The 12,422-nt window shown below is 41.1% G+C and overlaps 1 protein-coding gene across 4 annotated transcripts in view; it reads left to right on the top strand.

Moving 5' to 3' along the window:
• UVRAG (UV radiation resistance associated) overlaps window positions 1–9,420 on the top strand; it is a 328,856-nt gene extending 319,436 nt beyond the window's left edge. For all 4 annotated transcript variants that reach the window (XM_057507207.1, XM_057507206.1, XM_036895386.2 and 1 more), the window contains one exon: window positions 7,514–9,420. In XM_057507207.1, coding sequence (XP_057363190.1) covers window positions 7,514–8,213 — 700 coding nt within the window. In that variant the 3' untranslated portion in view covers window positions 8,214–9,420. The remainder of the gene's footprint in view (window positions 1–7,513) is intronic.
• The last annotated feature ends 3,002 nt before the right edge of the window (window positions 9,421–12,422 follow it).

Below are 12,422 nucleotides of genomic sequence, written 5' to 3'. Positions count from 1 at the left end.
TTGCTCTGCGCTATTTAAGCAGTAATCCTTAAGAAGGTGAGAAACTATTATTGCTTTTTAGCACAGTTGACATGCTATTGGCGCAAGGAGTACCCAGAGCTTCAAACATTTCTAATGGCCGTAAACCAACTTAAACACCTCCATAGAGGTCTCACTGCCATGAGGTCATAGTTTGCTACAAGGGGGAGAAAGAAGAAGATCAAATGTTGTTTAAAAAGTTTTTTTTCTTTTTAAGTATTCTCATTCCACCGAGTTGTAGCTGTAGATTTTGGCCAAGCTCCAGACAGTCAAGATTGAGCATTTTGACCAGCTGTGATCAAGTAATGTTCCTCAGAGGAAACATTTTATAGGAGGGAAAGACACATATTTGAGACAGTGAATTGTACTCTCTCCTAATACTTTATAGTATGAGACCTGGTTGTAGACAGATAAGCACAACTGAATCTGAAAGAGAATAGGAGAAAAATACTCTTTCCAAACATCTAAAAATTCACCTCAATTTCAAGAACCCTCTTGATGTGGTATGTCTTTGTTTTTCCTTTATTTCATTTTCCCCTAAGCCTCCACATGGGTATCATTCCATGGCAGATGTATTTCTGTTCATAATTGATACTTAGAATGCACCAGCATTCTGGTAACAGCATGACAAGGCCTAGGAAATAAAATACCAATACAAAAAAAGCCACACAAACTTGATGAAGGCAACAATAGGAGAGAAGGAAAAGATACCAAGTCTCTTGACCTAAAAATTATTCTTTGGCGTCTCACTCCGCCCTCAGCTAGAAGTAGAGGTCAGATGTAGGTGTTTTGGTGGCAAGTCCACGGGATTGGAGAAAGAAGGAAGTGAACACTTATTTAGTCAGACTGCCTTTGTTAAAACACTCAGTTGCTTCGTAACCCTGGGAAAGTTACCTAACGTCTGTGCCTCAGCTTCTTCATCTGTAAAGTGAGGGTGAGGTTTGTAATACTTCATGAAGATGTGAAGATTACCTGAAACCATGGATAAAGATGTTAATAGAGTACACATTCCATAGCACTTCATAAGTATTGTGATTGTTTTATTATTATTATTAATTAATGGAACGCTCACTGTACTAAGAATTTTACTTGTTCATCTCATTTAACCCTTACTGCAACAATTGTCATATGGATACATTCATTTACAGCTGAGGAAATAACAGGCTCAGAGCAGAGAAGTGCTTCACCGATCTTCCATATCCATAATGGCAGAGCTACACGCAGAAGTCTGGAACGTGGAAGTGGGGACACATTGTGGACCAGTGCTTCCTTACCTGTGTTCTCTCTTCAATCCATTTTCTGTAAAAGGAGATGTAGCTTCAGGCAACAAAACCAACAGGAAAAGGAAGTGCAGAGAAAGTGGGGCGGCAAGGATAGTAGAGTAGAGTGAGCTGGGTTCTGCCGTCTCCCAGGGTGGCTTCATGACAAGGAATTTGTATAATGGTTATCAAGTGCTGAACAGGGTCCTCTTCTTTTAGGGTTGGCAAACAGAGAAATTCTCCCTCTTACAAAAATTCTCTATAAAGCTAACGTCATACATAAAAATGATACAGGGGCTTGGGGACAATTGGAATGTACTTCATAGGATTCTAGGAAGTTCTATGGTCCTAAGCATTTGGTAGATCGTGTAAGTAGAGGCAGTTGAACACTTCTACTTTATTCAAAGCCTTCCCCACCCCACGTCCTCAAGAAAATAAGGAAAACCTGGAATGATGTTTAACGTTGGGCAGAATGAATCTTTTGATCAATTTAGTACTTTTTCTCCAAAACTCTTTCACACTTGCCTTATTCTTTATTTACTTCTTGCAGCAAGCTGCCTGATGTGCAGAAGTGGTGATGGTGGATGTGAACAGTTCTGTATGTTCTTAAAACTGGATTCTGTATAGGAGAAAACAGTAGAAGGAAGAAGACCTAGATTCTGGTCTTTCCTCCACTGCCTGTTACTCTGTGTTACTATCCAAGACATCAATAAGGTCTTTGAGCCCCAGTTACCCATTCCGTAAAATGAGGGTAATACTTTCGGAATCCAAAGTGCATGGCAACTCATGATAATGACAACCGCGATTACAGCTACTGCTGCTGCCACTTGGTATATATGCCCGGTATTCTGCCAAGGATTTGAACTGTGCTATTTTCTTTACTCTTTATCATAGTGCAATGATCTGTTTTACGAAAGAGAAAACTAGAGCACAGAGAAAAGTGACTGCCTGCAGTCATGTAACTAATGAGTGGTGAGATTGACCTTAAGCTGTAACTCCAAACAGGCAGGATCATGCTCACAGAGCTTGGGGTAGAATCCAGGTCTTCAGCATCCTTTCTCATGACCACCACTATCTCCAGGTACAACTGAAGAGATAACAAAAAGGTAATTGACTGCAATAAATAAGGGCTCACAGAATGAGAAAGAAATTAATCACCTCAGTTTGGAGAGATCAGAAAAGACTTGATACAGAGAAGCCAAATTTAAACCAGCCTGTCCTTCTTGACCTCTAAACCACTTGACTTCCCCCTCATGACACTCTTGTTTGTGACTCCAGGATATCCTTTTTCACTTTCTCCCCAGTGTGATTCAGTTAGTCCACAACCTATTCTGTTTTTCACTAGACCGTGGCCTGGTAAATTTGCAATTACAATATGTTTGGGTTGTTGTTCTTAAATAATTCCTTTTAATTGCAGCATTAAACCCCAGATGTCATGTTTCCAGGTTTCCAGTTTGGACCTAAGCCAAGCTGAAAGAGACAGCCACTCGAGGCAGATGGCTGATGAGAAGAATTTGTGCAGTGAACTGGGGGTCTTGGTCACTTGCTAAACTTTAGGCTCTGCGCCCCAAATGTAGTGCCTTCAGACTCACAGGGACCCCTGGCTGGAATGGAGGATAAAGAAAAGCTACCATGTTCCCTGCTGCATTCACTCCTCCCCAAAATACCCAGGTTCTCTGGTTGTTCCTAAGAGTAAGAAATCCCTAAAGTTATTCCTCACAACTTAAATAATATATTAATTTTATTTAATAGGTGAATTGTCAACAGCCTTTAAAAATTGGTCATATAATTAGTAAATCTATGCATTTCAACCTCTTTTTCCATCTAGATGAAATAGTCATGAAGCCAGACTGCAGTCAGAGGAAAACAATCTTGAAACCTTCTGAACATTCTTTTTTGATCTATCATTTACCTTTTTAATTGCTACCTCTCTCTTTTTAGGCAATAGAATATAAGTAAAATGCTCCTTTTTTCTCATAAGAATTTAGCTTATACTAAAATGTGGGGGTTTTTTTTGTTTTTTTTTTTAGGAGAGCAAGGTACAGGCTTTTATTTAGAAATAAAGTGAGAGAATAGAGCTCATGGCTCATGCCAGGAGGGGACAACAGAGCCCTAAAATGTTTTTAATGAAGGTTCCTTCTGGAAACATATGAAAATCAAAATTGTTTTATTAAAAATCTATTCACTGTATTTTTTATACAGAGATGTCACAGCAGCTTACTTTTCAATAGTAAACTTTTAGAAATATCCTAAATCTACAGAAATAAGGGAATGACTAAGTAAATTATTATATTCCATTCATAATGGAATAGCCATGTAGAACTATTTACCCAGAGGTTTTCATAACATCCAACAGCAAGATACAGAAATGTGTATATATACCACAAACACAATGATAGGCTTGTTTTTGTTTTTTTAATTAAACACACATATATAAAATCAAAGGCTGAAAGGAAAATATCCAGAATTAATAGTGATTATTTGATGGGTAATAAATAGGCTTGTGAGTGATTTTTATTTTTTTATATGGTTTATATTTTTTTAGTCTTCCAGAGAGTATAAATTACAATCATAATTAAAAATGCATGTGTGTTTGTATATATTTCAGTGTAACCATTCAACACTTCAGCTGTTTAGAGTTCAGCTATCTTAAAAATCTGGAACATTGTTAAGATTCTGGAAATAATAAAAAATTTAATTCTGAGCAGCCAAATTAATATTACAAAACTCATATAATAAAGCATATTGTGCCCAGGACATCTCCTGGTCCATCACTCAGATTCTATGTACTCTTACTTTGCACACAGTTCTCAGGATATCTGTTTTAGAAGAAAACACCAAATTAGAAGCAAACATTACACAAAGAGAAGCCTCGTGCAGACAAGAGCACCGGCACAGCCACACGGACAGCCTGACAGGGGGACAGGGGGTCCCGGAGAAGCCCCAGGGCAGACAGAGTGCTCGGACTCGAACAGGCCCCTGCCAATCCTGTAGTCCCTTAACCATGTTATAGTTTAGTGATACATATTCATACTGATGGCCCAGAGCCATCAAAGTATTTTTTTTGTTCAATTTAGTTGTTTAAGATTATAAGAAAGAATTAAATAAAAATATTTGAAATGTTTCATCCCACATGGCTAAAAATGGTAAAATAAAGGCAGTGTGGTAATTAAAGAGTAAACTTTAGCTATATGGACTTCTTTATTCTTTATTGTCCACCCATAACATCTCGTTTTCTTACTGTTCTTAAGAAGGAGCATTTTACTGTTACTTGGGTTTTCCAAATTGTATCAGATACGGTCATTGCCCAGCTTCTCATCAAAAAGCCAAGGGAACTAGAGAAGAATATCACAAACCCTCAGTGTCAGAAAGTGCCAAGGTCTCCACCTCGCAAAGCCTAGAGTCCATCCACTAAAATGGACACCCCAGAGCTTAGGCACAGGTTGGGTGGGTTAAATGAGAAGTCCTACATAATGGCATTTGGCTTGATATTTGGCATATTGTCGGCACTTACTAAATTAGTTGAATGTGGTTTTCCCGCATGAGATGCAGCAGACTGCTTGGGCTCTGGACTCACACTGCATCTGGTTCAGATGTAGGTTCTGCAATCTTGAACAAACCACATAACCCCCCATCTGCCAACCTTTTTCACAGTATAGATGTAAGGATGCAACATTATTGATGCTCAGGAAAACAGTCAGGGGAAGAGGTGCCATACTTTATTCTTGTTGTGCAAAGCTGGGGAGAGCTTTCAGAGTCTGAAAATCAAGGAGGAGGAGGGCTACAAAAACCCCTTTCATCTTGCATCATAAGTGCTGCCTGGCCAGTCCTCATGCTCTGACTTTTGTTGGCCCACCTGGAGCACAGCAGAGAAGCAGAGCAGGGTGCCTTCAGGTTGAGGTGGTGTGAGGTGGGGGTGACAAGGACGGTGTCCGTCATTCACCCTTCATAGCCCTGAGGGGTTAAGCACCTGGCCTCTGGTCACATGCCAGCAATGTATGATACTGAAGGTAACTTCAGGTTCCAGGCTGGTTCACCTGGTGCTTCCCACCCTTCCTGGGCTGGAATGGCAACTGAAAGCCTGGCCTGTCTGCCTGGCAGATAGTGAATGTGGTGCTGATGCTATTTCAGTTTGATTACCTAGGCCCCCTACAGAATCATCTAGAGAGGAACACTGTCAGCAGGTGGCAGAGTGGAAACAACAAGGTTGGCAAAAATATGTAGCTTACCCAGTTACCATGAATTTGGACAATATGTTAACTGAAAAACTCAGATTAAGGCCAGCAGATTTTGCTGTTTTGTTTTTCTTAAAACTGAAAACAGTGATTTACTAGTTTACTCGCCCAGTTTCTATATGTGCCCCAGTGATCACCCCTAATTATGAAATCTCTTCCAGCACCAACACTTAGAGCCAAGCAAGGGAGTGTGATAGCCCATGGATTAGATGCCATAGGGCTGCCTTTTCTCCAGAAGAATGACCCTTGCATAAGTGTGTAAGACCATGGGGATGATCCAGCATAAGAAGACTTCTGAGAAAAGAAGGAGCTGGGAGCTGGTTTAAGGGCTGTGACTGTGGACACAGGTAGAAGGAACCCTAGATGCTTGCTTCCTTTTCAGGGTATTAGCACAATTGTAATTTGTACTATTTCAGTAATTATAGATGTCTTTCTCCTGCAAGACGGGAAGTTCCTCAGAGTCCAAACCTGACCTGTCTTGCATCTGTTTCCCCTCCCCAGGCCTGGCATGTGTAGTAGCTATTTGTTGGGTGGGTATAGTTTCCGGTCTAGCTTATGTTCCTGCCTAGTACTTGTTCTTTTGCAAGCTACTTCTCTGTGTGTGTTTCCTCATCTGAAGATCACAAGTCAAGTGGCTCATGTGTTCACACCTCCCTCTGTCTCTGGACCTAGTCTGTGCATATAGTTGTAGTTAAGGTGACTAGCTTCATCCAAGTGTAATATCTAAAAGTGTGATCAATACTCTAGGGTGGCTTCACTAGCACAGTCTATAACATGACCATCATTTCCACGGTTTGGATTTCTATTAACTAATTATTATTTATGATTCTAGTCTTAAGAGTAATAATATACCCTGCTTTCTTGACAGGATTTTTGTGAGGACCAAGTAAAATGATGTATGTGAAATCACTCCAGAAACTAAAATGCTTTGTATAGCAATGATTATTATTGCTGGCCAAAAAGTATCTTCTAATTTGAAAGAAAGAACTGAAGACCAAATATTGTAGAACATGTGTGACTAACTTGATACAAGGGAAGTCATTTCCCAAGTTAGTTTTTCATTGAAATGAATGTAGGTATATATATGTCTCCATGGTCCTCTTTATGCCAGGTCTGCAATGCAAGGTGATTAGCATATGGGTATCCGAAAATCTGTTGATCAAGTCACGAGTCATGGTTTGAGTCTCGCCTTGCCACTGCCTCCCTGAGGTTGTCAAGGGTGAGTCACTTAATTTCCTTCCAAATGAGGATGCCTGCTCATTAAGATAAGAACTGAATATAAAAACAAGAAAAGAATATTGATAGCCCTTCAGAAATATGAGGTTGATTTCATCCCTCATACAGTTGACCTTTGAACAACACAGGGGTTAGGGATGCAGATAGTGAATGTGGTGCTGCATTCAAAAATCTGTGTACAACTTTTGATTGCCCAAAAACTTACCTCCTAATAGCCTACTGTTGACTGGAAGCCTTAGTGATAACATTAACAGTTGATTAACACATGTTATTTATGTTAGGTGTATTATATACTGTATTCCTATAATAAAGTAAGCTAAAGAAAGGAAAACATTTTTTTCAAATTATTGCAAATCTCCAAAAATATATATTTATTGAAAAAAAATCTGCATAGAAGTAGACCTGTGTGATGCAAACCCAAGTTATTTAAGGGTCAACTGCATATTTTTCTTTCCAGATCCAATCCTTCCAGTTACTTCAGTTCTGTCCCAGATGACATGATGTTTATCCTTCATTCTGCCCTGGGTACTCACCTCTGCATATATTTCAGTATGTCTTCTGTCTTTCTTGAAGGAAGCTTCCAAAAATTGAACTGAGAAGGCTTCACGTTGTTTCTTGCACTTGGACACTGTAATTAATACTAAGGTTGATTATTACTGATTTTTATTATCACAAGCCTAAATATGTTGCTTCCTGTCTCTGGATCCAGAAGGCGTAAGCTAAGTTCTGAAGGAAAGTAACTTCTTACTTTTGTTTGTCTTCTAGTGACAGACATCACACCTCTAGTGCAATCCCTGTTCCAAAGAGACAAAGCTCCGTATTTGGGGGTGCAGATGCAGGCTTCTCAGGGGGGATCCCTTCACCAGACAAAGGACACCGAAAACGGGCCAGCTCAGAGAATGAGAGACTCCAGTACAAAACCCCTCCTCCGAGTTACAACTCAGCATTAGCCCAGCCTGTGACCACCATCCCCTCCATGGGAGAATCTGAGAGAAAAACATCTCTGTCCTCCTCCTTGGATACCTCCTTGGACTTCTCCAAAGAAAACAAGAAGAAAGGAGTAGATCTGGGTGACAGCGTAACTGGAGGCCGTGTGAGTGTGAACACTAGCCAAGAGCAAGGAGAAGCGCTCTCTGGGCACGCGGCTGCGGTCAATGGCACGCTCCCGCCCCGCGAGCAGGCCGGCCCCTCCGGTGCCCCGCTTCCAGGTGAGTTCCGTCCCGTCTCAGAAGCGGAGCTCTGCTGTGCTGTGGAGCAAGCAGAGGAGATCATCGGGCTGGAAGCCACCGGTTTCACCTCAGGTGATCGGCTAGAAGCGTTTAACTGCATCCCAGTGGACAGTGCCGTGGCAGTGGAGTGTGATGACCAAGTTCTGGGAGAATTTGAAGAGTTCTCCCGAAGGATCTATGCACTGAATGAAAACGTGTCTAGCTTCCGCCGGCCACGCAGGAGTTCTGATAAGTGAAGTGAGCCGACAGGCCGTAGGGCCAGAACAGAGTTGCTGCCTGCAATGAAGATAAAGCTGCACTGGTTACCCTTTGTAATAATTGTGACACAAAATGAATATTAATGGAGGATATTCCTCGGAAAAACAGACTTTGTGAATTGCGGAGGGACTCAGGATCATTGTGTATCAGTGGGCCAGACAGAGTTAGAGTTTGCTTACAAGGTTGCTTTTCAGGCCTGATGATTATTTTAAGGCAAAAGTCACTCTCTAGCTCGAGTCACCTTATAGGTATTTGTCTGCTTTTTTTATTTACACTTTTATGTTATCCTCAGAGGGAAGATGATAATATATAAGTAATATAATGAACTCACCTTTCGTTTCTCATAAGCATTTGCCCTCACCACAGTTTATATATAACTTTGGGGAAACTGAATATTCAGAGAAGGGTTTCCTCCATTTACTGAATGATTTTGGCCATCCGTTAGCTTGATGAATCAGAAGCACAGTGGTCTTTTTATAGCCAGGCCCCCAGGCTCCTGGTCAGCCTGTCTGCTGCCCCATCCTCAAGTGGATGGGTTGTGCATCCTGAAAACGAGGACATCAGACTCGCTGGTTCTTCAGTGCAGTAGCCATGACCTTCCACCTCCTCTGATCAGCCAATCCCTTGAGCTCTCAGATTAGGTGAAAAACCTCACCTCTGGTGAATCCCAGGGGACCCTCAAGGATCCCAAGCCTTGAGAGATTACTACAGCCAGATGGCCTGCAGTCCCCTTTGGGGGCCAAAGTTTCCCAAAGTTTTCATGTGGGCAGATGCTGCAGTCAAAAACTAGGCGTGCTTTCCGGCAGTGCGCTCACCAGACAAAAATCCGTATATGTAAATCCCATGTTAATTTATTAAATTTCAGTTGGAAAGCAAGGCATTGTATATGATGAAATATATGTAGAGAGAGAGTCATTCTGTCCAGTGTGCAAACTGGAAGGCCATTGAGATAGTTGGGTTAAGAAGACTGGATGAGGCACAGAAGACTATCGGTATCTGTGCAATTACATAAATATTAAATTATGTTTTTGAAGTCCAATTTCCTTCCTGGAGTTCAGATTTCATGCGCTATTGCTATGTACTTTATATACCCAAGGACATCGCCTCAGGGTTGCAAGCTCTTTAAGGAAATTTTATGCATATATCCATGTATTGTGTAGAAGAATAAAAACTGACTTCACTCGACCTGATTTTTTTTTTCCCAGCTTCGAAATTCCTCTTGAACCTACATCTCCATATGTTACATCATGACAGGACTAGCCTGAACAAAACTGGCTTATCCAAGCTAATGTTGACTTCATTTGAGTATATATATTGTGTATAGCAACGCAGACACCCTCACAGGTGTACTTTCCAGTAGCTGCATTTATCCTACATAACAACTTAACTCATAGGTTTCATAATCATTTTCATATTTTGTCCAAGCACTCGTGGGCTCAATTTTAATCTGTAGCTTCATTGTTAAGTTGAATAGTTTGTATTATTTTCCATTTCAAGAGAACTCACAGAATCATTGCATGACAAACTCAAATCTGCAAGCAATTAAAAGCTTTAACTTGATCTGAAGAAATTCATCTTATTCCACAGAAAGAGGTGAAACTATTCCAAACCTGGAGCAGAAGCCATCTGAGAGTCGTGGCCCCTTTGCAGTGTACTGTCGTTCATTCTAGAGCCCATGAGGGTGGAGGTAGGCATGGTCTATCATCAGACTGGGCTGTAGGGTCCTCCAGTAAAATAATATCTTCCTCCTACCCCCATAAAAGAGGATTTTGGAGGACTGTGTTAGTATTGAACAATGGAAGGTGAATCACTTGTGATTTCTGGTTCCCCAAGATAACGGGAGTGGATCTTTAAACTTCACGCCACCCTCAAAGACAAAGTGCATTCAATTGCAGGCCCTACATACTGGCACCCCAAGCAGAGGGACCTCAGAGAGAGCACCCGTGCTTATAGCATTGGTCTCGGCTTCCCCACAGCCAGATAGAGCCTGGAACTCTGGGGTTCTGTGTGTCAGACTCCCTGATTCTGGGCTTCTCAGCTTTTCACCCCACAGCCTGGAGTCCTGCCATGAATGTGATCACATAGCCTAGAAACTGATCAATAGTTAGTTTGGGCTTAGGGTTTAAAGCCCTTAGGTTTGGGCTTGTTTAGTTTGGGTTTTCATTGAGTTTGTGTGATGTCTGCAGTTTCTACCATGACCTAGGTAGATCCTATAGTATTACATGTCTTCAGGAACAATTCTGTTTGACATTTATCAAAGCTGCAGAATTCTTCTTGCCTCTGTTTAAAGTGGCAAAGGCCAAAATATGGGATGAGTTATTATCTCCTACTGATCTTTTTAATCAGTCTTGTAAATCACTAAAAAAAAGAAAATTTGCTTTGAGGATATAAGCTGAAATGAAAACTCACTACTATCCATTTCTGAACTAAGAGCCCTTTCAGTTTTCATGTAGCTGAGACACTTCTAACAGCCGGCAATGTTATCAAACGAATATTTGATTATGTTTTCTCTCTCCACTTCCCCTTACCTACTTTAGAAATTCCAGAGATTTTTTGCCCCCCTCACAATATTAGTTTTGGAAGATTGTATCCAGCTATATTTTTTTAGCCGTTCTAATGGTGCCCATTTATCCTGACCTAACTGGTTATTTAAATAATTTTTTTAACCACCGCCAATAATAAATGGCATGTGAAACTGATCTGTTGGTAATTGGAAGAAAACTCAGCATCTGTATTTATAAAATAAAATTGATTAGTATTTATTTTGAGAGTAAAAGTATGTTATTTCCCTGCTATGTTTGAGTCATGTCTTCTTCATTGTTTTGAATTTCATATTGAAGCTGAGTTAACTATGAAAAGCTTGTTCTTAAACAGCCAGCTATTTGCATTTATTGAGCAAGCTTGCTTGCTTGCTGGCTGCCAGAGTTTGGGCTAATAAACAGGGTTAATACGAAGATTAATAGGCTTTGACCTCTGCCACATTTTCTAGAGGGAGTGTGGAGCATAGATATATTAACAATCAATTAACTCATTGATGATAAATTCTACATTGGAGAGATGTGCAGCCATGCTGTATGGAACGCAGAGAAAGCTGTTCTGACTCGGGGATGGGGAAAGGCTCATGCAGGTAATACAGATGGAAGACAGAAGATTTCACATTGCCAAAGGCAAGGAAGGGCTTCGGGTTTGCCAAACGGCAGGGAGTTTGCCACGCTTGGGGCCTGAATGGATGTGAAGAAAGGAGAGAAGAGAATTGAACTGCAGGCCAATGGGGAAGGACTTAGGTGCCAAGGCAAGAGGCTTCGATGCATGCAGTGGGCACCCAATAGGTAACCTTGCCAGGCTTTAAAGAAGAGTACTTTGGTTAGATCAGAATTAGGACTAGCTGCCAAGTTGAGGCAGGACCCTAATGGTACTTGCTTGAATGTGTTTAATCTTTTCCTATTTTGTTTAGGAAAATGTCTGTCCGAAAAAGAGGTACATTTTTGTGTCCCTAAAGTTTTGAGGGCAAATAATGATTAATGAACTGGATGTTTACTGTGTGGTACAAAGTGCAGCCAGCATCTATTCTTTAGAAGCTTAATTCTGAATGCCCCATCTCAGCCACTTTGAAGGTCTGACCCTGGTCAAGTCTTTGAACTTCTAAACATCCCATTTCTTATTCTGTGAAAAAAAATGGAGAGAACTCTGCTTGGCCATTATGTTTGCATGGGGCCGGCACCATAAATGCTGGTTGCCTTCTGCGCTATGGGAGGCCTCTGCATAGTGGTAGAAAGGATGCCCGTTTCCTGTCATAGCACTTGAGGCCATCCACTTGATCTCTGAATCTGTCAAGTAGGGAAATTACCCACCCCAGGGTTGGATACAGTGTTAGAAGAGAGAAGTATTTTTATGAAAGCACTTAACATCTTTATAAAGCACCATGCACATTGGGAGGAGCTAGTCATTCAACAAGGATTTCTTGCGTTATATATGTCAGGCTTTGGTGGGACAAACAGAATATGTCAGAGCTGAAACTGGGCTTTTGAAAAAATAAGCTCTAAACAAATGTCAGGTGCTTCAAGGTGTTTTGGTGGGTGACATGAACACAGTGTCAAGACATCGTCAGCCTAGTTAGCTTCATTGTCCTGTTCTTCACACCTGGCAGATGAGCTGGCTTAGGCCCACCTCATCCATAAATACCGTAG

The sequence above is a fragment of the Manis pentadactyla genome, chromosome 9 (assembly GCF_030020395.1).
Source record: "Manis pentadactyla isolate mManPen7 chromosome 9, mManPen7.hap1, whole genome shotgun sequence".
Classification (NCBI taxonomy): domain Eukaryota; kingdom Metazoa; phylum Chordata; class Mammalia; order Pholidota; family Manidae; genus Manis; species Manis pentadactyla.
The sequence above is the reverse complement of the archived record's forward strand: the minus strand, read 5'-3'. Positions and strand labels throughout refer to the sequence as shown.